The 23,943-nt window shown below is 41.6% G+C and overlaps 1 protein-coding gene across 1 annotated transcript in view; it reads left to right on the top strand.

Annotated features, from left to right (window-relative positions):
* Positions 1-23,943, top strand: part of RASGRP1 (RAS guanyl releasing protein 1) — an 86,806-nt gene that overhangs the window by 4,459 nt on the left and 58,404 nt on the right. The window contains exon 2 of the mRNA XM_036257763.1: positions 524-708. Coding sequence (XP_036113656.1) covers positions 524-708 — 185 coding nt within the window. The remainder of the gene's footprint in view (positions 1-523; positions 709-23,943) is intronic.

Here is a 23,943-nt window from a genome sequence, read left to right as displayed (position 1 = left end):
CCTCTCACCCCCTGCACACAGGTCCTTAGTCTTTGACATTTTCCCCGAAGTTCTTAAAGATATTCTGAGCCCACCAGCACCTCTCTGGTGTTGTTCAAGATGAATTTAGCCAACGACGAGACCACCTGAAACTCATTCTTAAGACCCAAGTCAGTGGCCTTGACGCTGAAATTAAAAATCATTGCTAGGAGCTGAGGACTGCCGAGGGATCCTGCCCCTGCCTCTCCCCTTCAGGACGTGAAGACAGCAGGCCAAAGCAATCCTAACCCCAGGAGGACAAGCCCTGGTTGCAACCCTGAAATCTCACCTTGTTATTTGCTTGGGAGATGTCTCTTTAACAGCCAACCAGTCCGTTTGGTGCATTTGCCAAGTGGGAGGGGTGTATCTTCTATCTGCCCAACTCCCAGGATTAATTGTCTTATCTCTACCCCTTTCCTCTGTAATCTGCCTTGGAGCGTGGAGCTGCCGGTTTGTCCGTCCCCTGGCCGCTCTGCTTGCACTCACTGCGGCTCTCTTTCCCCAGGAAACCTTCTCATGGCTGCAGAGGTGCCCCTAAAGCAAAACTAGAGGCGAAGCCAGCCAGCAGCCCCTTCCCCTCCCACCCCAGCCTGGCCCAGATCACCCAGTTCCGAATGATGGTGTCTCTGGGACATTTGGCCAAAGGAGCCAGCCTGGACGATCTCATCGACAGCTGCATTCAATCCTTTGGTGAGTTGGCTAACTGCCCACATGCATAAAAATCACTATCTTACTTTGTTCTTCCTTAAAAAGTGCTTTATAGACTAACAACCTAGATTGCATTTTGGCTTTAAAAATAGCTTGCGAGTCTTTGAAATGTTGAAGAAGACAGTGTGCAGCCTGGCCTGTGGCACATGACTGTGTGGGTGTAATAGGTCGTGATGAGGGGTGTGATTAGAAGTGAGAAAAGTTACTGAGGAGAGTTCGCATTCCCATTTTTCTTAGGACGGAGGTTTTTCTCGTGACGAAAAATACCGCAAAATGCTGTTGTGCATCTGGTGCTTTGGCTTTTTGTCCTTGTGTTCTTGAGTCACACGGAAACTGGGTTACATGAGCAAACTGTTGTCAAAGAGACATTTGAAAGTCTTTGAACCCTTTGGACAAAAAGTCTTAATAATTCCCTTTACAATCTGGATGGTGACCGCGGTGGAACAGGAAAGGCTTGGGTGAAGCCAGAATGTCTGACCGGGGGATACTGGTTAGGAAGCCGTGATCTGAGCTCAGAGATCTGGGACGCATACAGACTCATCCGTCGGCGATGAATTTGTAGGCACTGGACTCCGTCATCACCCGTAATCACCATGGAGGACACACACCCCGGTGCAGCCGACAAGCAGTTATCTGCAAAGATGCCCTATTTTTTAAAATGTTACAAGCACTGTCTTTTCTTTTTATTGTTATTTGTGAAATAGTGATGGAAAGGTACTAAATATTTTCTCCCTTCAAAAAAAAAGGAGTGATTGCAATTGAAAGAAAAGTCATAGGTTCCCAGCATCTGCTCCTCTCTCCAGCCCTCCCCTCTGTGAAGCCCTCCAGCCCCCACCGCGAGGCAGATGAGCTCCTAGTGGCTCAGCTCAGCCGGCCCAGCCTCCTGGGAGGTTGACCGGATCCCAGGTAGCACCTCATGCAGATGTGTTAGCGCTCAGAAGGAGGGACTCCCGGCTGGACTTGTTTAGTGCTTAGTCAGACCTTATTTCTAGAATTGGGAAAGACTTGACATTTCAGGGATACTCATTTCGTACACTTTATTGCAACATTAAAAAGAATAGTTTTGATGATTTCAACACTGGTTTAAAGCAAGTGCTCTCCAGTGTTAGTGCAGAATACCCTAGAGGTTTTTTAACACAGTTGCTGGGCCCCACCCCCACCCCTATTTCTGCTCCAGTACGTCTGAGGTGCCGCCCAAGAATTTACATTTCTAGTTCCCAGGTGATGCTACTGCAGCTGATCCAAGCACCCCACTTTGCTTTATTGTGTGTTGTGGACTTTTTAACTTGGAAAAGAAAAGGGGAAGCATGTTTATTGTTAGTTTAACATTAAATTTTCATTAAATTTCTAGTTACCCTTGAATCTTTCAGTTAAGGAAGAAGTTGGGAGCAGAGTGAGTGGTTTTCTATTTCAAAACGATCACCTTAGAAAAGATGCATGCAAGGAGGTAGGTCAGGGCCAGAGGAGATGAGGAAGTGGGCTGTAATAAGCTATTATGTCACCTCGTTCCCAACTTTAATAAATGGCAGAGGTCCTCACACAGGCCTGATAGTCATATTTTAATGGTCTTTAGCAGGGCATTACGACTATTTCATGAACAGAGATTTTTATTCCCTTTCCATTTCGCTGTTGAGAAAACAGCAACCATGTACTTATTATGCTTTCTTTCGTCCTCCCATGCGAATCATGCAGCTGCTGGCAGATTATTAGCCTTCAGATCATCGTGACATCAACCTGAAAACTACATGAACCATTCTGAAGTCCTCCCCTGAAAGAACCAAGCCCAATCCACGCCCCTCCACAAATAGTAGGAGGGCAAAGATACTGAAAGATGTACCTTAAAATCCCAAAGCTGTAAAAATCCCATTGAGTCTAACACTCTTCTATGCGTTATCAGGAAGCATTGATTAAGTCCCTCATTACCTCTGACGCTGTGCTGGACAGTGCATACGGAGAATCGCAGGGACCGAAACCCTGTTCCCTTATTAGAGCTTAGAATACCTGAGAAATGCACTGTTCAGAAAAAGAAAAAATAATAATAATAACAAAAGACAGGCTAGTAATAAGCTAAGTGCAGGAAGAATAAATTCTTTATACCCTGCAGAGTTTGAGTCAATTCGCCTCAAGGATGAGGACTTAGATTAGGGAGAACGGCCTGTTTGTTCAACCCCCCTGGGGCAGTGGGAATGTTTCGGGAAGGCTGGAAGGTTAAGATCTCAGGGCTTTGCGTATAGTGTACTGCGGAGTTTCCTGCCACAGAATTGATATGAAAGGAGCAAGAAAGGAAGGACACTTAGTGTCTGGAGGGAACAAGGGGCAGCACGTAGCCTATGGTTTTGTGTCGTTGGTTATCAGCTGGCCTGTCTAGTTTGGGGAGGGGAGTGGAGACAGGGCTGCAGAGGTGAGGGCTGGGGGAGGGGAGTGGACAGAAACATGTCCTGTCTCCTTCCTGCAGGTGTCCTCTGAGGGTCGGGGATGGTACAGAGGGAGGCTGGTGTTTCCGACCTGATCTCACTGATTATTTCTCAGCTTTATAGAGAAACGTTGTCCTATAGAATAAGAAATATGGTTTCACTTTTCATTAATGAGTTCAGGTGCCGGCTCAGTTTAATACCTGACAATGGAGGGAAATAGTCCAGAGGATGGGGAAAACCGTCCTCAGTTTTTGGTCATCTCTCGCTGCAGACCCTGATTTTAGCCACTTTTTCTAACTTGAAGAAACAAGAGAGAAAAGATAGTTGTGAACATGAAGACCGACTAATTAGTTAATTCATGTTCTACCCCCACCCCCACCCGCATGCAGTTGCTTGGAGGGGTGTGAATGGGCTGGAGTTGTGCTGTCCAGGACGGTGGCTACTAACCACACACGACTGTTCACACACACATTTCCATGCATTAAAATTAAATCAGGTGTAAGATTTAGTTCCTATTTCAAGTGCTCAACAGCCACAGGTAGTAGCTGCCTCTGGACAGAGTAAATAGAAAAGATGCCCGTCATCACGGAAAGTCTGTTGGGCATGCTGGACAGGGTAGATGGCTGACTTGGCAGGAAAAAGCAACAGGCTGATTTTCTTCAAACTGGGAGGTTTGCATTTTTCTAGCATCTCTAGGTAATAGTCTGAATACTCCTAAGGCATCATGGGCATTGGGTGGTCTTTCCTGATGGCTCTCCCTTGAGTATTATCAGCCATTAGTTAGTCCCCCCCACTGTTCTCAGAGGAAGGACGTACTACAGTGCTTCAAAAATGGGTGATCAGCACGTACAAATTAAGGGTGCTCTTGAAGGCCTCTAGCAGGCCTCCCAGCGTCATGGACAAGGTTGCAGATTTGTGATTAGAATCTCAGAGCCTTGAGTCAGTTCATTGTTGTAACCTTGAAGCAACCCCCCATTCTGTTTCACTCAGAGGTCATGCTTGACATCCTCAGCATGCTACTGGGAGTTAATCCACTCTTCATCTAAGGACAGCGAGGCAAACCATCACAACCTGGTGCATTTCTGCCAGATGTCTGTGAGTCACACCCTCTGTGTCAGAGGTAGAAAAGACCTATGAGATCATCCGGGCTGTTTAAAATGTTTCATTCCGTGAGAGGGCTGCCAGCCTTTGGGGCCAGATGGAAGGCTTCAGATGTCTAAAATCACCAAGCTCTCCCCTCGTCCTTTTCTGAATGCGAGACGTCTGACAGCTTCGGAAGGAAGACTGCAAACGTGCCGCAGAAAGGGACCCTCAGCCAGCAGCTCTGCTGCGGGGTGTGGGAGGAACCTCCACATCTTTGTCACACCTGTCAGTGAGGGAAGTGCAGCTTAGCTGAGGATCCAGTATTTCAAATGTCGCTTTTTCTTGGAGTTCCATACTTATTGATTTCTTTCAAACTCAACGCTGAGGTGGGCAGGGCAGGTATCATTGGCCCCATTGTACAGACGAGAAAATAAATGGAGCCTCATGCCCCCAGTCTAAGGAGAAAACATGCTCCTTCCTCTGCCCCCAGCAGCTACTCACCGCCTGAACTGGGCATGCGCGGGTGCTGTGCTAGGGCAGGCCTCCCTTCGCTCAGGGCAAACCCACGCACCACGCAGGACAGGCCTGCAGCCTGGGCCCGCATTCTCCCACAGACTACAAAGTAAACACCATGACGTAAGAACTATGTATTGTACTCCATCTTTATACCAGGTATCTGCCTGAAATTCTCTCTTGAACAAAGTGTTAATTGATTAAAATTGTCATGGGCCTTGTACTAATGCTATCCACAGGCCTCCCAAACTAGAAATACCTCAAAAGTTTTAGGTGTATTTCCCACCCCATTGAACAGTTGGATGTTAAAAGCACTGTTTAGACCTTAATTCATTAAAGGTAAAACACTGCAGCTATTTTTAGAATCAGAGCCACGAAGGCAAACACACAGTTGTTGAGAACACACACAGTTTGCTCCATGGCAAAGGGAAGGGTAGGGATTCCTCTCCAGTCTGCCACCTAGAGTCCGTGCACCTCAGCGAGGTGCCCAGAGGCCACAGGAACACAAGACCGGAAGCCAGGGGCTGCAATGGCCAGGGGCACTCGGACCCAAGAATGGGCAACTGCAAGGAACAAAGCCAAGTGTAGGATCAGGAAGGGGCCTAAGCCTTGGCCACTATTGAGACAGGCCCTCCATGGAGAAGCCCACAGCCAGCCCAGCAGCCTCCTCAGTGGAACCCCCAGTCACTGGAAGTCATGGTCAAAAGGGTTCACATGAAAAGGATGGTCCTGCCCTGGCCAGTTTGGCCCAGCAGTTAGAGCGTCAGCCCGCAGACCAATGAGTCATAGGTTCAATTCCAGCCGAGGGCACCTACCTCGGTTGCGGTTCATTCCCGGGCCTGGTCGGGGTCATGCAAGAGGCAGCCAGTCGATGTCTCCCTCTCACGTCGATGGTTCTCTTTCTCTCTCTCTCTCCCTTTCGCTCCCTCTCTCTTCCTCCCATTCCATCTGAAGATAAATAGAAGAATATCCTCACGTGAGGATTAAGAAAAAGAATGATCCTCCAGGCACCCACTTCCTAAGGCTTCTTGGCATCAGAGCCGCTCACGGGCATGACGCCCCAGCCCTCTGCAGTCGTGAGCATTCGGTGATCGAGATGCTGTTTATTCCAAAGAGCCTCTTTGCCGCATCTTTGACAGGCTGGCATGTCTGCCCTCTCATGGGTGTGAGTTGCAGCGACCGCCATCCCTGTAAAATGAGGAGATGGGAAAGCCCGTTCACTGACTCATTTGTGCTGTCCTGTGCGGGTATCGATAGCAGACCTCCCGTTGTAATGGAGAACAGAGGCAGTTGTAAAAATGCTTAGGTATGAGGTTGACAGTGTCTCAGGGATTCTGAGCATTTTAGTTCAGTAAGTCCATCCAGAGAGAGGAGACAAGCAGACAGACAGCAGGTGGTTGGACACCTACGTGGGCCGTGCAAACTGCTGGGCCGTTACCTGAACTGGTACCACTGATTTTTCACAACAACCCTATGAGGGGGGTATTCTTTTGCTCTTTTAATTAATAGGAAATTGAAGTTCAGGGACATTGAAGAACCTGTGGAAAGTGGCCCAACTCATTAGTGAGAGAGCCGCTGAGATCCGAGCTCTGGTCCTTTCCCTCCGAGGCTCACGTTCTCCCCATCCTACCAGAGTCTCCCCAGCCGTGACAGGAGCAGGAATCGGGTGGGGTCAGCTTTCAGATTCCTGAGGGTTCACTCCAGAGATGTGCACTCAGTGACATCCCTGTGGTCTTCATGGAGGGGACACACCAATTGATTTTGAGAAGTACGGTCCTATGGCACACTTGCTTCTCGGATGCCCAGAGCATTTTCTTGGGTTTTCTGGAAAACTTGTACAAGTTTCTGAGAAGCGACAGAGCCAAGCAGGTTTGGTTTTTCAACCATACGGACTAGAAAAGCGCATGATGACCCCAGCCACCCAAGCATCTCTGAAGCAATCCCCCAGATCTAAGTAGAGAGAGCCTTGCCCTGAGCAGGTCCGTAGCTGAGGCCCACCCCTTCCAGATTTTCCTGCATTTCTATTCCTTCCAACTACAGAAACTCCCTTTGCAAGTTTAAGTTTACTATGGTGCTGCAGAGTCTTGCTCCCTAATGTATGCTCACCCCCACATGGCTCAGAGGCTAAAAGTTGTGGCTTAGCTGTGTGTGTGTGGGGGGGGGGGGGACTGGAGAGGTGCTTCCTCTGAGCACTTCTCCAAAAGTGCCACTTTCCCAACAGAGTTTTTAAGGCCATAGGTTGACATGAAAGTTATTAAGTGGAAACACATTAGGGAATAGTGTGAAAGCAAAAGCTATGTGCTCAGGGACTGACCGACACAGCAGTGGCTGAGCAGCGAAGCCACTGGAGAAGGTCATCTGGAGTGCACGCCGCACCCTCAGGCCACCCTCCTCATGGTAGGGCTGGCCCACTCTGCCCAGCTGTGCCTGGAGCAGTGACCGCATCTGGACTTGGTGACTTCTTCTGCAAGTAGTCTGGGCTCCTACCTATTTGGGGTCATCCTAGAGTGGCTGGGAGGAAAACAGCTGGGACAGAAAGCAAGAATTTGAGCAGGGCAGCTTCACATCACACGCCTGTGCAGACACACAGGGCACCACGCTTGGGTTCGCGCTGTCACAGTCTTGAAAGCCTTACCCTGCAAGAGCAGATTGTTAAATTTTCGGGAATTTTGCAAGCCCATTGTTAAACACAGCCATCATTTAAAATTAAATTGTATAAACTACCAGATAAATCCTCAAAACCCGTCAAAGCCTAATATATCACCAGATTTTAGTCATCTCTGCTGTTGAAGTTGTCTGTTGTGTCCGTACGGTAGGGATGCTGCACAGTGGTAAGTGGTGGTATGCACATCTCTTCCCAGCTCCGTGGTCAGTGAAGTCGTGCTGGGCGCTCGACGTTGCCTGTGTTGGGAGTATTTACACTATGGAAATGGGCAAGCATTGCTAACCAGGGCTTCCTCTTAAAACCCACCCCTGGAGAGGGCATTGCTGAACATATTACCAGCACACACTTTCCCCAGCTACAAGGGTGCCTCCTTACATGCAAGGTGTCAGGTGGGAAGGGAAGCTAAAACTGGGAATGTAATTTTGTATCACTTAATTAGGAGAAGGTAGTATCTGCTATTATTTTGCTCCTTTCATCTTAGTACCTTAGAAAACAACTCTCCATGTGCTCTTCAAAGAAAAGGAACATTATGCCTTAGAGAAAAGAAAATCAAGTATCAGTGAAGTTGAGAAATTTTCTTAAAGAAGTGACAGTGGAACTTAAACACTAAAACAGATTCTCATTCTGGAGTCAGAGTTATCACTCTGTGCTTTGTTTTTAATTTACCCCCTCTATCAATTCTCCAGGGTTTAACTGACCCTTATTTCTGACCAACCAAACCTCAGTTTTGTGTACTTGTGTTCTTCATGTATTATACGCTGTCTCTATTTGTTTCTGATTCTGTCTGTTTAATCATTTGCCTTCATTCCACGCTACATGGTAACAGCGTGTGTGTGTATGTGTGTATGTCTCCAAGCTTTTGTTGAGTGTGTTTTCATAAGCTTGTTTGCTAACTATATTTCCAATTTTATTAACTATCTGTTCATATCCTGTGCCTATTTATCACTTGCTGCTTAATGTTTTTATTATTAGAGGGTTACAAAAGTTTTACATATATCTATATCTATCTATCTATCTATCTATCTATCTATATAAAAGCTATATATATATAAAAGCTATATATATATAAAAGCTATATATATATAAAAGCTATATATATATATATATATATATATAAAAGCTGTTGCCCTGGCTGGTTTGGCTCAGCAGTTAGAGCATTGGCCTATGAATTGAGGGGTTACCAGTTCAATTCCCGGTCAAGGGCATGTACCTGGGTTACAGGTTCTATCCCCAGTCAGAGTCATGCAGGAGGCAACCAACTGATGTCTCTCTCACAACGCTGTTTCTCTCCTCTCCCTCCCTCCATCTCTCCCTCTCTCCTTCTCTCCCTTCCACTCTCTCTAAAAAATCAATGGGAAAATATCTTCAGGTGAGGATTAACTAAAAAATAAAAGTAAATAAGCTGTTAACTCTTTGAATATCCCATGCTCCAGGCATTCTTTTCTCCCTCATTTTCATTTCCATTTTTACATTGGTTTGGGAGTTTTAATATATAGAAATTTTACATTTTTATGTAGTTGAATTTTCCTTGTTTTCTGTTTTCTTTTATTAACTTGAAAAAAATACCCCTATTCCAAAGATTTGGTGAATATTCCATTATTGTTTTAATCAAGGTTTTATTAAATCCATTCTATGATACACAGCAATTCTATAATCCACTGTGTGGATGATCAGTAAAAGTTTGTCAGTAGGTTTTTGCTGGAGAATAAGCCTTCCATTTTCTTTCTGAGCTCATTATTGGCTGAAAACCAGAACATCTGGACAGTCACTGGGTAACTCAGTCTCTGTTTCCTCTCACTGGGTAACTCAGTCTCTGTTTCCTCTCACTGAATCGCTGAAGTGATTTCTGAGACTGAAGTATTTGGGAGAAGGTATAATGAGGTCTCAGTCACGATGTAGAATGTGAGCTTGAAGAAAGTTGTATAGAAATTTGTATATTTAAAGAAAGTATGCCTGGCTGGTGTGGTTCAGTGGTTGAGCATCGACCCATGCACCAAGAGGTCACTGGTTCGATTCCCAGTCAGGGCACATGCCCAGGTTGTGGGCCCGATCCCCAGTGGGGGGCATGTAGGAGGCAGACAGTTGATGTTCTCTCTCATCAATGTTTCTGTCTCTCTCTCCCTCTCCCTTCCTCTCTCTCTACAAATCAATAAAGAAAAACATTTTTTTTTAAAAGTACTTTTTATCTATTTCCAGAGCCAATATCCTTAGGGTGGAGACAGAAAACCAACCAAATTTAAAATCCATTATTTCTAAATTATTAATATACACTGAATCTGTATTGTTTTTACATATTTTTTTATTATAGTAAAATGTACAAAATATAAAATCGACCACTTAAATACATTTCTAAAATATTATTTTAGTAATAGTTAACTCTTGAATACTTACTATGAACAATACAGTGTTTATATTAATATATTTTATATGTATAGTCTTATTTAATTCCCACTGTTTTGTAAGTTTTTGTATTTACAAAAATATAATTACAACTCAGTTCTTATATTTACTTTTTATTTATTTTATTATTTTATTTTTACTCTTTGTTGATCCTCACCGAGGATATTTTTCCATTGATGTATAAATAGAGTGGAAGGGAGGGAGGGGGAGAGAGAAGAGAGAAAGAAAATTCAATGTGAGAGAGAGACACATTGATTGGTTGCCTCCTGCATGACCCTAACCGGGTTTGGGAATCAAACCTATAACCCAGGTACATGCCCTTGACCGGAATCAAACCCACAACCCTTGGGTCCATGGGGTGATGCTCTAACCACAGAGCCAAACCGGCCAGGGCTTATTTTACTGATTGATTGATTTTACAGAGAGAGGAAGGGGGAAAGAGAGAGAGATTGAGAAACATTTATTTATTTATTTATTTTGTTCCACTTATTTATGCATTAACTTTAAAAATTATTCATGCTCACTTTAGAAAACTTGGATGATGCAGAAAATTACAGTCATCCATTCTGCCACCAAGAGCAAGATAAGCGGTATCAATATTGTTGGGAATACCTTCCTAGAGTCCCTCCTGCGCATGTTGACATGTCCTATAATCACATGAACTTTTTTTTTTTAATCCTCACCTGAGAATATTTTTCCATTTGACTTCAGATAGAGTGGGCGGGGAGAGAAAGAGAAAGAAACATTGATGTGAGAGGGACATATCGACTGGTTGCCTCCTGCATGACCCCGACCAGGGCCCTGGACGGAACCGCAACTGAGGTCCATGCCCTTGACCGGAATCTAACCCACAACTCTTTGGTCTGCGGGCCGATGCTCTAACTGCTAAGCCAAACCAGCCAGGGCCACATGAACTTTTTAAATAATAGACTCACTGCAATTAACTCTACTTTCCATAATTCACATTTTAAACAATTATGCTCCTAAAATCAACATTAGTATTTATAAAGAGATATGCTAGCACAGAAAGTTGCTTTTTCTAGCCTAAAATTGATTTTTAAAAAATAATTCTGGCATAATTCTTTCAAATATGGGACATAAAAGTGAAGGTTGCTTGGCAACTAAAATGATTCTAATGAGGAATTAAAAACATTACAAGAAAAGAAGAATAATTACTCATGTCTTTTCAAGGCCAAATGCTAAGTATATCAACCAGGTGATTATAGTTATAATAAATGAAGGAAACAAAAAAAGTGCTTTTGTTAACTTAAAATTTTAGGTGTGGGCTTCCTCTCCCCTCCTCCCCCATGTATGTATGGGGGAAGTTAGATGGGTTTTGTGAAAGATAAGCTCTGTTTTCAGAAACAATGAAAAAAATCTTGTTTATTCATTAACTTTCTTAGAGAATCAAGTAGCAACTAGGAGCAATACATAGCAGAAACAGGAAAATGTTACAATGTGGTCCATCTGTGATTCTTCTGCAGAGGAGAAGAAATGGTGGCCAGTGTGTACAGGAGGCCATGGTGTCTACTTTGGTTTTTTCCTAGAGAGTGGTTGAGGGACCTGGGGAGATTGGTGAGGTTCTGGCCAAAATCTTCAGGCAGGTCCAGCCGGTGGGGCTCAGTGGTTGAGCATCCACCCATGCACCAGAAGGTCGCCGGTTCAATTCCCCGTCGGGGCACATGCCCAGGTGTGGGCCCAGTCCCCAGTGGGGGGCATGCAGGAGGCGACCAGTCAATGTTCTCTCTCATCCATGTTTCTGTCTCTCTCTCCCTCTCCCTTCCTGTCTCTCTAAAATCAATAAAGGGGAAAAAAAAAAGGTGTGGTTTTTTTTTTTTTCATCTTCAAACAGAAGATGCTGCCAGGGTGGAGCTTGGATTGGAGGGACACCTGTGATTAACTGAGGTGGACAAAAGGAGTGGGGACTAGAGGCCCTCTTGAATGGGAGGGAAAGCAGAGCTTGCCAGTTTTGTAAGTGAAGGAAAGAATGGAATAACCAGTGAGGCAGTCAGTGATGAAGTCATCTGGGAATTTGGGGGTGGAGGTACAAAGGTAACTCTGGGTGTCTTCCCTTCACTGATCTCTCTGAACTGCTGTCCAGGACTTGTTTTTTGTTATTGTTGTTGTTGTTGTTTTAATCTTGTGGAAAGCCCCTTTTACCCAGGGCATGTAGGAAGCCAAGTAATTAGCATTATCATTAGCATTATCATTCATGAGTCTATCTTGTTATAATATAGTTACAGCCTACAGAGCATCCTTAAATCTGATGAGCAGTGAATCATGTTGGTTCATTTTGCATTCACTTATTGAATGCCAAATGCATAGGGGCGTTTTCCCTCTTCCTCCCCATTCATTGGCATCATGGGTTTCAGATTTACTCCAGCCATGCCTGCCGTGGTGGGTTCATCGTCTCCCTCCACTACCAGACAGTTCAGGCCACTCAGCTTCTGAGATGCTGCTTCCCAAAACATAGCTGAATTGTCCACACTGCTGGCTGCCGGTCTTGCCAAGGACCAGCTGAGGGCTTGGTCTTAGTGAGTGACACCCAGGTTCACTAGACTGTTTGTCACAGCTTTATACCCCAAATAAAGGCTCCCCACACTGTGCCCGTGGTTCCCCGACACTCTCTGTCCGCAGGGGTTTACAGTCCTGTTGGCTGGTCAGCAACCATTATCATCAGCTTGCCATGGGCATAGCTTCAGTGAGCTGAGAAAGTATGCCCTCAAAGTTGCAAGAAAGGTGGAGGAGGAGCCTCTCAACCAAAAGAGACTTAGGGACATTTCAACTTGTCATAGCATCTGAACCTTTTTTTAAATTATATAATTATAGGCACTTGGAAACTTGTATGCTGACTGGATATTTGGCATTAGGAATGACTATTTCTTTTGCAGTAGACATATTAATGATGCATTGTTGTTTTTAAGAGTCCTTATTTTTTTTTTAAGTTATAACTAAGGGTAACAACCTTAGAATGATTTGTTCAATTTTAAATATCTAGATATTTACACTAATCTCCTTTGTTTTCTGGCCCTAGTTATGGGTGGGAAAGTCTTAACATTAAAAAAAATAATAAATAGATAGCTATAAAATTTTAAATTTGATGTTGTTTTTGACATTAGTTGTATACTGTAACTTATTTTTTTCCCAGTTTTCTTTTTTTCCTCCAATTTTTATTAATTTATTTTTGTTACAGATATTTATCCTTTTAAGAGTCCTTATTTTAAAAAATAGATATCCTGAAATAGTTACTGGTGAAATATCATGTTTGGAATTTGCTTTACAATAACATGGGAGGGAAAAGTGAATGGAATATGCGTGGATCAAAATTGGTCGTGGGAGGGTCATTGCTGAAGCTGGGTGAGTCCGTGGGGGCGCCTCCCATTGTTTTGCCTACTGTGGAATTTGCTTATAATTGTCTTTTTCATTTTTTTACTTTTCAATGACAGTTGACATACAACATTATATTAGTTTTGGATGTACAGCATGGTGGTTAAACATTTGTATAACTTACGAAGTGATCACTCTGCTAACTCTAGTATCCATATGGCATCACGCACAGTTATTACAATATTATTTTTTAAACATTTTCTCTGATTTTATTTCTATAAAATTTTTAATCCTCACCTGAGGATATGTTTTTATTAATTTTTTTAGAGAGAGAGGAAGGGAGAGAGAAACATCGATCGGTTGCCTCCCATATCACACTGACTGGGGATTGAACCCGCAACCTTTTGGTGTATGGGACGATGCTTCAACCAGCTGAGCCACCCAGACAGGGCAGAGTATTATTGACTATATTCCCTATGTTGTACTTTATATCTCCAAGACTAATTTTATAACTGCATTTTGTACTTCTTAATCCCTTCACCTTTTTTATCCAACCCCCTCAACCTCCACCAGTCTGGCAATCCTCAGTTTGTTCTCTGTGTCTGAATTTGTTTATTAGTTTCTGTTTTTTAGATTCCACATATAAGTGAAATCATACAGTATTTGTCTCTCTCTGTATTACTTATTCCCTTAGTGTAATACCTTCTAGGTCCATCCATGTTGTCACAAATGGCAAGATTTCTTTCATTCTTATGTCCGAGCAGTATTTCACTGCATACATGTGCTACCACTTCTTTATCCATTGGTCTATCAGTGGATACTTAGGTTACTTCCATAACTTGGCTATTATAAATAATGCTACAAAAACATAGGGGTGCATATATCTTTTCAAATTAGTGCTTTGGATTTCTTTGGATAAAGACCCAGAAGTGGAATTGCTGGGTCATATGGTACTACTATTTTTAACTTTTTGAGGAAGCTCCAAACTATTTTCCATAGTGGCTGCACCAGGTTATAGTCCTACCAGTGCATGAGGGTTCTCTTTCTCCACGTCCTTGCCAACACTTGTTGTTTGTTGATTCATTGATGATAGTCACTCTAACAGGTTTATGGTGATTTCTCATTGTGGTTTTAATTTGCATTTCCCTGATGGTTTGTGATCTTGAACATCTTTTCATATGTCTATTGGCTATCTGTATGTCCCCTGGGAGAAATGTCTATTCAGGTCCTCTGCCCATTTTTTAATCAGATTGTTTGTGTGTGCTTGTGTATAGGTGGGGGAGGGAGTTTGGTGTTCAGTTGTTTGAGTTTCTTAATATGTTTTGGATATTAACCCCTTATCTATGTATCACTGATGAATACTTCTCCCATTCAGTAGGCTGTCCTTTTATTTGTTGCTGGTTTCCTTCACTCTGCAAAACCTTTTTAGTTTGATGTAGTCCTAATTGTTAATTTTTGTTTGTTCCCTGAAGACACATATCCAAACATACATAGATTGTTAAGGCTGATGTTAGAGTTTACCACCTATGTTTTCTTCTAGGAATTTTATGGTTTCGGGTCTTACATTCAAGTCATTAATCCATTTTTATTTTATGCTTGTATATAATGTAAGAAAGTGGTCTAGTTTAATTTTTTTTTTTTTTATCCTCACCCGAGGACATTCGTGCATTTATCTTCGGGTAGAGTGGGAGGAGAGAGGGAGGGAGAGAGAGAGAGAAGCATCGACATGAGAGAGACACATCAACTGGCTGCTACCCACACGACCCCAGCCGGGGCAGGGACAAACTGCAACCGAGGTACGTGCCCTTAGCAGGAACCGAACCCGGGACTCTCTGGACTGCAGGCCGACGCTCTAACCACTGAGCAAAACTGGCCAGGGCTACTTTAATTTTTTTTACATCTATCTGTTCAGTTTTCCCAGCACCATTTATTAAAGAAACTGTTTTTTCCCTGTTGTATATGCTTGCCTCATTTGTCATAGATTAGTTGACCATACAGGTGTGGGTTTATTTCTGGGCTCTCTCTTCTGTTGAATAGCAGTGGTTATTAAAGTGGACATCCTTTTCTTGTTCCTAATCATAAAGAAAATATCTTTCAGTTTTTCACTATTGAGTGTGATGTTAGCAGTGGGTTTGTCATATGTGACCTTTATTATGCTGTGGTATGTTTTCTCTATTCATACTTTACTGAGAGTTTTACCATAAATGGATATAAGATTTTTCAAATGGTTTTTCTGCATCTATTGGTTTGATCATATGATTTTTGTCCTTCATTTTGTTTATATGGTGTATCACTTTAATTGATTTGCAGATATTGAACCAACCTTGCTTCTCAGGAATAAATCCCAACTGATTGTGGTGTATGATCTTTTAAATATATTGCTGAATATTGTTTGCTAATGTTTTGTTGAGGACTTTTGCATCTATGTTCATCCAGAGATATTGGCCTATAATTTATTTTGGAATGTCTTTGCCTGGATTAGGTATCCATGTAATGTTGGCCTTGTAAAATGAGTTTGGGAGACTTCCATCCACTTCAATTTTTGGGCTAGTTTGAGAAGGATAGGTATTAATTTTATGAATAATTGATAGAATTCATCTGTGAAGCCATGTGGTCCTGGACTTTTGTTTGTTGGGATGTTTTCCACTGCTGATTCAACTTCATTTCTAGTGATGGATCTGTTCAGAGTTTCTGTTTCTTTCTGATTCATTGTCGGAAGATTGTATGTTTTTAGGAATTTATCCATTTCTTCTAGGTTGTCCAGTTTGTTGACATATAATTGTTTGCAGTATTTTCTTACAATGTTTTTTTTTATTTATGTAGTCTCAGACGGCAATTCTCTTTCATTTCTGATTTTATTTATTTAAGCCACTCTCTTTATTTCCTGATGAGTCTTGCTAAATGTTTATCAATTATATATATCTTTTCTAATAACTAGCTCTTGATTTCATTGATCTTTTCTATTATTTTTAGACTCTATTTTGTTTATATCTGCTTTGATCTTTGTTATTTCTTTCCTTCTCACTTTGGGTCTTGCTTTTTCTTCTTTTTGTAGCTTCTTTGGGTGTAAGATTAGATTGTTTGTTCAAGCTTTTTCTTATTTCTTGAGATTGGTCTGTAATGGTATGAATTTCCAGCTTACAATTGCTTGGCTGTGTCCTATAAATTTTGGGTCATTTGTGTCAAGATTTTTTTTTATGTCTTCCTTGATCTCATTTGTTAACCTATTCATGGTTTAACAACATGTTATTTAGCCTTCATGTGTTTGTGTGTTTTTCAGTTTTATGATTGTAATTGATTTCTACTTTCCTACCATTGTGATTAAAAAAGATGCTTGATATGGCCCAGTAGGTGTGGCTCGGTGGATTGAGCATTGTCCCATGGTCTGAGAGGTCCTGTTTGATTCCCAGTCAGGGCACATGCTGAGGTTGCAGGCTCAGTCCCCAGTAGGAGGCGTGCAGTAGGCAGCTGATCAATGTTCTCTCTCACATTGATGTTTCTATCTCTCTCTCCCTTCCTCTCTCTCTAACAAATCAATAAAAACATTTTTTTAAAGAAAGATGCTTGATACGATTTCAGTCTTCTTAAATTTATCAAGACTTGGCCTACTATATGGTCTATCCTGAAAAATGTTCTACATGTACTTGAAAAGAATGTATATTCTGTTGCTTTTATGTGAAATGTTCTAAAAATATTAAGTTATTGTGTCATTTAAGTCAACTGTTGCCTTGTTGATTTTCTGTTTGGATGATCTATCCATTAATGGCAATGAGGTGTTAAAGTCTCCTACTATAACTGCATTGCTGTTGCTCTCTCCTTTTATGTCCATCAATATTTGCTTTATATATTTAGGTGCTCTTACACTGGCATGTAAATGTTAACAAAAGTTATAGCCACCTGTTGGATTGATCCCTTTATCATTATGAAATGCTCTTCTTTGTCTCTTATTACAGCCTTTGTTTTAAAGTCTATTTTGTCTGAAAATAAGTGTTACTACCCCTTCTTTTTTGTTTCCACGTGCATGAAATATCTTTTTTCATCCCTTTACATTCAGTCTGTGTTTTTTTCTCTCTGAAGTGAGTCTTTTGTAGGCAACATATGTATGGGTCTTTTTTTTTTTTTAATTCATTCGGCCACCCTGTGTCTTTTGATTGGAGCATTTAGTTCATTTACATTTAAAGTAATTATTGAGCCCTAGCCGGTTTGGCTCAGCGGTTAGAGCGTCGGCCTGCGGTCTGGAGAGACCCGGGTTCGGTTCCCGCTAGGGGCACGTACCTCGGTTGCAGTTTGTCCCCGGCCCTGGTTGGTCGTGCGGGTGGCAGCCACTCGATGTGTCCCTTTCACATCGATGTTTCTCTCCTCTCTCTCTGTTCCTCTCTCTCCCTCCCACTCTACCTGAACAAAAAATGGAAAAATGTCCTCGGGTGAGGATAAAAAAAATAAAATAAAATAAAAATAAAGTAATTATTGATAGGTATGTAATTATTGCCATTTTATTGTTTTCTGATTTTGCAGTTCTTTTTTCTCTTGCTTTTTTATGCTGATGACTTTCTGTAGTATTGTGTCTGGATTCCTTTCTCTTTTCTTCTTGTATAACTCCTAGATATTTGGTTTGTGACCACTATGTACTTCATATATATCAAGTTATGTTTATAGCAGTCTATTTTAAGTTAATCGTTGCTTAAGTTTGAACACATTCTAAAATGACTATAACGTTTTCTCTTCCATGTTTATGTTTTTGTCATTATTACTATTTTCTTTATCCTCGCTCAAGGACATTTTTTTTGCATTTATCTTCAGATAGAGCAGGAGGGAAAGATGGGAGGGAGAGAGAGAGAGAGAAATATCAATGTGAGAGAGACACATCTACTGGTTGCCACCCGCACGACCCCAACTGGGGCCAGGAAGGAACTGCAACCGAGGTACGTGCCCTTAGTGGGAACCAAACCCGGGACTCTCTGGTCCGCAGGCCCATGCTCTAACCACTGAGCAAACTGGCTAGGGCTTTGTCATTATTTTTTATTTCTCGTGTGTGTGTGTGTGTGTGTGTGTGTATCCCTTAACTTATTGTTGTAATTACACATGATCTTACTACTTTTGCTTTTTAACTTTTGTATTAGCTGTATAGTTGGCTGGTCCACTGCTTTTATAAAATTTTGCCTCTGTCAGTGAGAATTTTTTTTTAAATATTTTTGATCATTTATTTTCTTCCTTAAAAAGACACTTTAACATTTATTGTAATACTGATTAAGTGGTGAAAAACTTCTTTAGCTTTTTCTTGTCTGGGAACCTTTTTATCTCTCCTTTGTGGTCTAAATGATAGCCTTGCTGTGTAGAAAAATCTTGGTTTGAGGTCCTTCATTTTTCATCATTTTGAATATTTCATGCTAGTCCCTCTCACCTGCAAAATTTCTATTGAGAAATCATCTGATAATCTTAGGGGAGCTCCCTCACTGCTCTTCTCTTCCTACTTTTAAGGTTCTCTTTTCCTTTACCTTTGGCATTTTAATTATTATGTGTCATGGTGTGGGCATTTTTGGATTCATCTTGTTTGGGACTCTCTGAACTTCCTAGACTTGCATTTCCTATTTAGGGAAGTTTTGTGTCATTATTTTTTCAAATAGGTTTACAATCCCTTGCTCTCTTTTTTCTCCTTCTGGTACTCTTGTGATGATGTTGGTATGCTTGGTGTTATCCCAGGGTTTCTTTAAAGTGTCCTCATTTTTTAATTCTTTTTCATTTTTGCTGTTCTGGTTGGGTGTTGTCTTTTACCTCTTCTTCCAGATTGCTGATTCAGTTCTCTGTTTTATCAAATCTGCTGCTGATTCCATCTAATGTATTCTCCATTTAAATTATGTATTCTTCCTTTTTTACTGGTTTTTATTTTTTCTATCCCTTTGTTGAAGTTCTCACTGAGTTCATTTATAGTTCTCCTAAGTTTATTGAGCATCCTTATAGCCAGTGTTTTGAATTCTGTGTCTGATAGATTGCTTGTCTCTATTTTGTTAGTTTTTTGTTTGTTTTTTTTCTGGAGTTTTGCCCTGTATTTTAATTTGGGACATGTGTTTTTGTCACCTCATTTTTGCTGACTCCTTGTGTTTGTTTCTATATATTAGATAGAATTTCTACATCTCCCAATCTTGACAGAGTGGTCGTGTGTAGTAGGTATCCTGTGGAGCCCGGTGGTGCAGTCTTACTGGTCACTTGAGCCAGGTGCTCCAGGAGTATCCATTGTGTAGATTGTGTGTGCCCTTCTGCTGTAGATGACTCTTAATTGCTGTTGGCATGTCAGTGGGTATGGGGTGGGTCTCAATCTAACTGATCCTGAGGGTTGGGCATGATTACAGCAGACAACGTTGTATGGGGACGGATCCCATGAAGTAGGAGCCACTTTAATGGAGCTCTTGTGCCAGTTGAGTCTACCGTTCAGGTGTGTTAGTTGTGGATCTGGTTGGGTGGTCCCCTGGTATGATCTGAAGACAACACACAGTGTCTTTGTGTTGGTTTTGGAGCCTCTTGGGAGGAACTCCAGTGCAGGCCACAGTCAGCCATGGCTTGTGACAGGGTTGGTACTGCCTGGCAGGAGGTCCAAAGTGATCTGTAGTTGGTTGCTGCTTGTGTTGTACTTAGAGGTGCTTGAACGAGGCTTTGCTGTGAACCAAGGATGACCACCACTTTTGCCAGGCTTGGGACCCTTTGGTGAGCACTACAATGTGAGCTGAGGTCAGCCACCTCTTGTGCCAGGCTTGTGGCTGCTTATTTGAAGCCATCACATATGCCAGTCTTAGGCCACCTGATGGGAGTTACAAAGCAAACTAAGACCAGTCACTGCTTGTGCCAGGCTTAGTACCACTTAGCAAGAAGTACAGGACACAGCAAAGCCTCCCACTGCTTGTTTGGGGTTTGTGGACCCTCAAGAGATTTTTAGAAAAATCCTCAGCATATGCCGAGGCAGTTGTATGTGTGGATTGGCTGCTGGAAGAGGCTCAGGTGGGTGAGTTAGGTAGGGCAGGGTCTCAGGGAAACACCAGAGTGGGGTGAATGGTGTTAGCCATATTAAGAAAGATCTCAGATATGGCACCCACTTGCCCCAGCTGGTGGTTTGGGAGAAGAGTTCATCGAAGGAACAATGGTGCCTACCAGCACATCTGTCCCTGGAGAGATCTGTCCTGACTCCTGCCCCTCTAGCCACCCCCCTAAAACTAGTCAATGTAGTTCCTCCTTATATGTCCCTGGTCCTTTTTGAGCTGTAGCACTGCACTAGAGCTTAGAGTGGATGAGTTTGTAAGTGAATGAGTAGGTGCTCAGGCACCTCAAGAGGAGCACACTCTCTCCATCATCCTGTATCTCATATGAACACAGTCCTTGCTGGTTTTCACAGTCAGATGTTATGAGGATGCCTCAGCATCTGTGTCCCAGGCTAGGGAGCCTGGTGGGGGGCTGGGACTCCTCACTCCTCAGGGGTGACCTTGGCAGCTGGGATATCCCTCCCAATTCTTAATTGTCACACCATGGGTATGGGACTTGCCTGTTCCACTTCCCCACCCTTTCTACCAATCTTAGCATGACTTCTTCTTATATATTTAGTGTTAGGAATTTTGTTCAGCTAGTCTTCAAGTGGTCCTCAATGATGGTGGTTCTGTAATTTTGATGTAATTATGGGAGGAGGTGAGTGCAGCATTTAACTACTCTGCCATCTTGACCAAAAGTCTATAATTTCCCATAATAATCTTAAAAAAGAAGTGTCCTCAAAACCTAAGAAAAATAGATGATTAAGAATTACAGAAAATTTAAAGAAATCTATTATTCTCATTTTCTTTGATGATTAAGTAGAAGAGTGCCATGTTTGTATTAAAGGGGGCAGAGGAGAGTAAAGAATAAAAATGGGGTACTTTGGTTATATATCACTGAAATAACACTCATGTTCTGTATTTAGCATTCATGTTACATTCAACCCATTCCCTGAACACTGAGTTTTTGCATTTCCGGTGTACAGAAAGACAAAAAATAAAACTAAAAACTTTAATCTTCAATCTTATTATCAGAGGTAGGAGTTGGAGTTAAGCAAGTGAGAGAATGTTACACACTCCTCCCTGCTTCACCCCCCCCCCCCCCCCACACACACACACACACAGTTTTGAACAGGGAAAGGCCAGGTCTATGATCAGCTTTATTTTAGCAAGGCAGTGAACGGATTGCATGGAAGACTAAGGGAGACCACAGAGCATCATAGTCTTTGGAATCCAATCTTGATTCTACTATTTACCAAATATTGGCCTTAAACAAGTTATTTTACTGCAGTTTTCTCATTTGCAAAATAATGTTGAAAATATTTTTTATCAGTACTAGGAAAATTATTTATTTAAATTTCTTTTTAATTATAGTTGATATATAGTATTATATTAGTTTCAGGTGTACCACATAGTGATTCAACATTTATATGCTTTATGGAGTGATCACCACAATAGTCTAGTAACTGTCAGTTGCCATACATATTTACATAATATTACTGACTATATTATCTATGCTGTGTATTACATCCCCGTGACTTATTTTATTTAAAGTTTTTAATTCTTCATTCCTTTTACCTTTCCTCCCAATCCTCACCCCTCCCCACTGGTGACCACCAGTTCTCTGTATCTGTGACTTTTTTCCTACTTTGTTTATTTGTTTTGTTTTTTAGATTCCACATATAAGTAAAATTATGCAGTATTTTTCTTTCTCTTTCTGACTTTATTTAGTACTCTCTAGATCCATCCATGTTGTCGCAAATGGCAAGATATTACTTTTTATGGCTGACTGATACTCCATTGTCTATAGGTACCACAACATCTTTATCCGTTGGTCGGTTGATGGACACTAAGGTTGATTCTATATCTTGACTATTGTAAGTGATGCTGCAGTGAACATAAGGGTGCATATATGTATTTGAATTATTAGTGTTGTTTTCTTAGGATAAATTCCCAGAAGTGAAATTGCTGGGTTGTACAAAATTTCTATTTTTATATTTTAGAGACATTTCCATACTATTTTCCATAGTAGCTGCACTAATTTCAGTCTCACCACTAGTGCTCAAGGGATCTCTTTTCTCCCGTTTTGCCAAAATTTGTTATTTGTTGTTGTTGTTGTTTTCATAGTACCCATTCTGACAGGTGTGAGTGATGTCTCACTGTGGTTTTGATTTGCATTTTCCAGATGATTAGTGATGTTGAACATATTTTCATGTGTCTGTTGGCCATCTGTATATCTCATTTGGAGAAATGTCTATTCAGGTCCTCAGCCCTTTCTTTTTTTTAATCCTCACCCAAGGACATTTTTGCATTTATCTTCAGACAGAGCTGGGAGTTGGGGGGAAAGAGAGGGAAGAGAAAGAGAGAAACAACAATCTGAGAGAGACACACCAAGTGGTTGCCACCCACACAACCCCAACCAAGGCCAGGGACAAACTGCAACTGAGGTACGTGCCCCCAGCAGGAACTGAACCCGGGACTCTCTGGTCTGCAGGCCAACACTCTAACCGCTAAGCCAAATTGGCCAGGGCCTCAGCCCATTTTTTAAATTGGATTTATTAAATGTTGAGTTGTATGAGTTCTTTATATATTTTGGATATTAACCCCTTATTGGAATTATCATATGCAAATATCTCCCATTCACTAGATTGCCTTTTTATCTTGTTAATGGTTTCCTTCACTATGCAAAGGCTTTTTAGTTTAATGTGGTCCCATTAGTTTACTTTTGCTTTTGTTGCTTTTGCCCAAGGACATATCTAAAAAATATTGCTAAGTCTGATTTCAGAGTTTACTATCTATGTTTTCTGCTAGGAACTTTCTAATTTCAGGTCTTAAATTTAAGTGTTTAATCCATTTTGAGTTTATTTTGTGTATGGTGTAAGAAAGTGATCTAGTTTCTTTTTTTGTTTGTTTTTTTTTTTTTGCATGTACCCATCCAGTATTCCCAACACCATTATTGAAGAGGTAGTTTTACCCTCGTTGTATATTCTATATTCTTGCCTCCTTTGTTGTGGATTACTTGACCATAGGAGTGTGGGGTGTTTTCTGGGCACTCTATTCTGTTTCATTGATTTATGTGTGTTTTTGTGCTAGTACCATGTAGTTTTGATTATTATAGCTTTGTAATAGAGTTTTAAGTCAGAGAGCATGACACTTCCAACTTTGTTCTTTCCTAAGATTTCTTTGGCTATTTGGGGTCTATTGTGATTCCATATAAAATTTAGGATTATTTGTTCTAGTTCTGTTGAAATTGAACATGCCATTGGTATTTTGATAGAGATTTCATTGAATCTGTACATTGCTTGGGGTAATATGGACATTTTAATGCTGTAAATCCTTCCTATCCATTAGCATGGTATATCCTTTCATTTATTTGTGTCTTCAATTTCTTTTATCAATGCCTTATACTTTTTAGAGTACAGATCTTTTACTTCCTTCGTTAAATGCATTCCTAGGTGTTTTGCCCTGGCCGGTTTGGCTCAGCGGTTAGAGCGTCGGCCTGCGGTCCAGAGAGACCCGGGTTTGGTTCCCGCTAAGGGCACGTACCTCGGTTGCAGTTTGTCCCCGGCCCTGGTCGGTCGTGCGGATGGCAGCCACTCGATGTGTTCCTTTCACGTCGATGTTTCTCTCTCTCTCTCTGTTCCTCTCTCTCCCTCCCACTCTACCTGAACAAAAAATGGAAAAATGTCCTCGGGTGAGGATAAAAAAAAAAATATATATATATATATATATATATTCCTAGGTATTTTATTCTTTTTGATGCAATTATAAATGGGGTTTTCCCCTTAATTTCTCTTTCTGATAG

This window comes from Molossus molossus, unplaced genomic scaffold (genome assembly GCF_014108415.1).
Source record: "Molossus molossus isolate mMolMol1 unplaced genomic scaffold, mMolMol1.p scaffold_m16_p_1, whole genome shotgun sequence".
Classification (NCBI taxonomy): Eukaryota; Metazoa; Chordata; class Mammalia; order Chiroptera; family Molossidae; genus Molossus; species Molossus molossus.
Note: the sequence above shows the minus strand (reverse complement) of the source record. Positions and strands in the feature narration are given on the sequence as shown.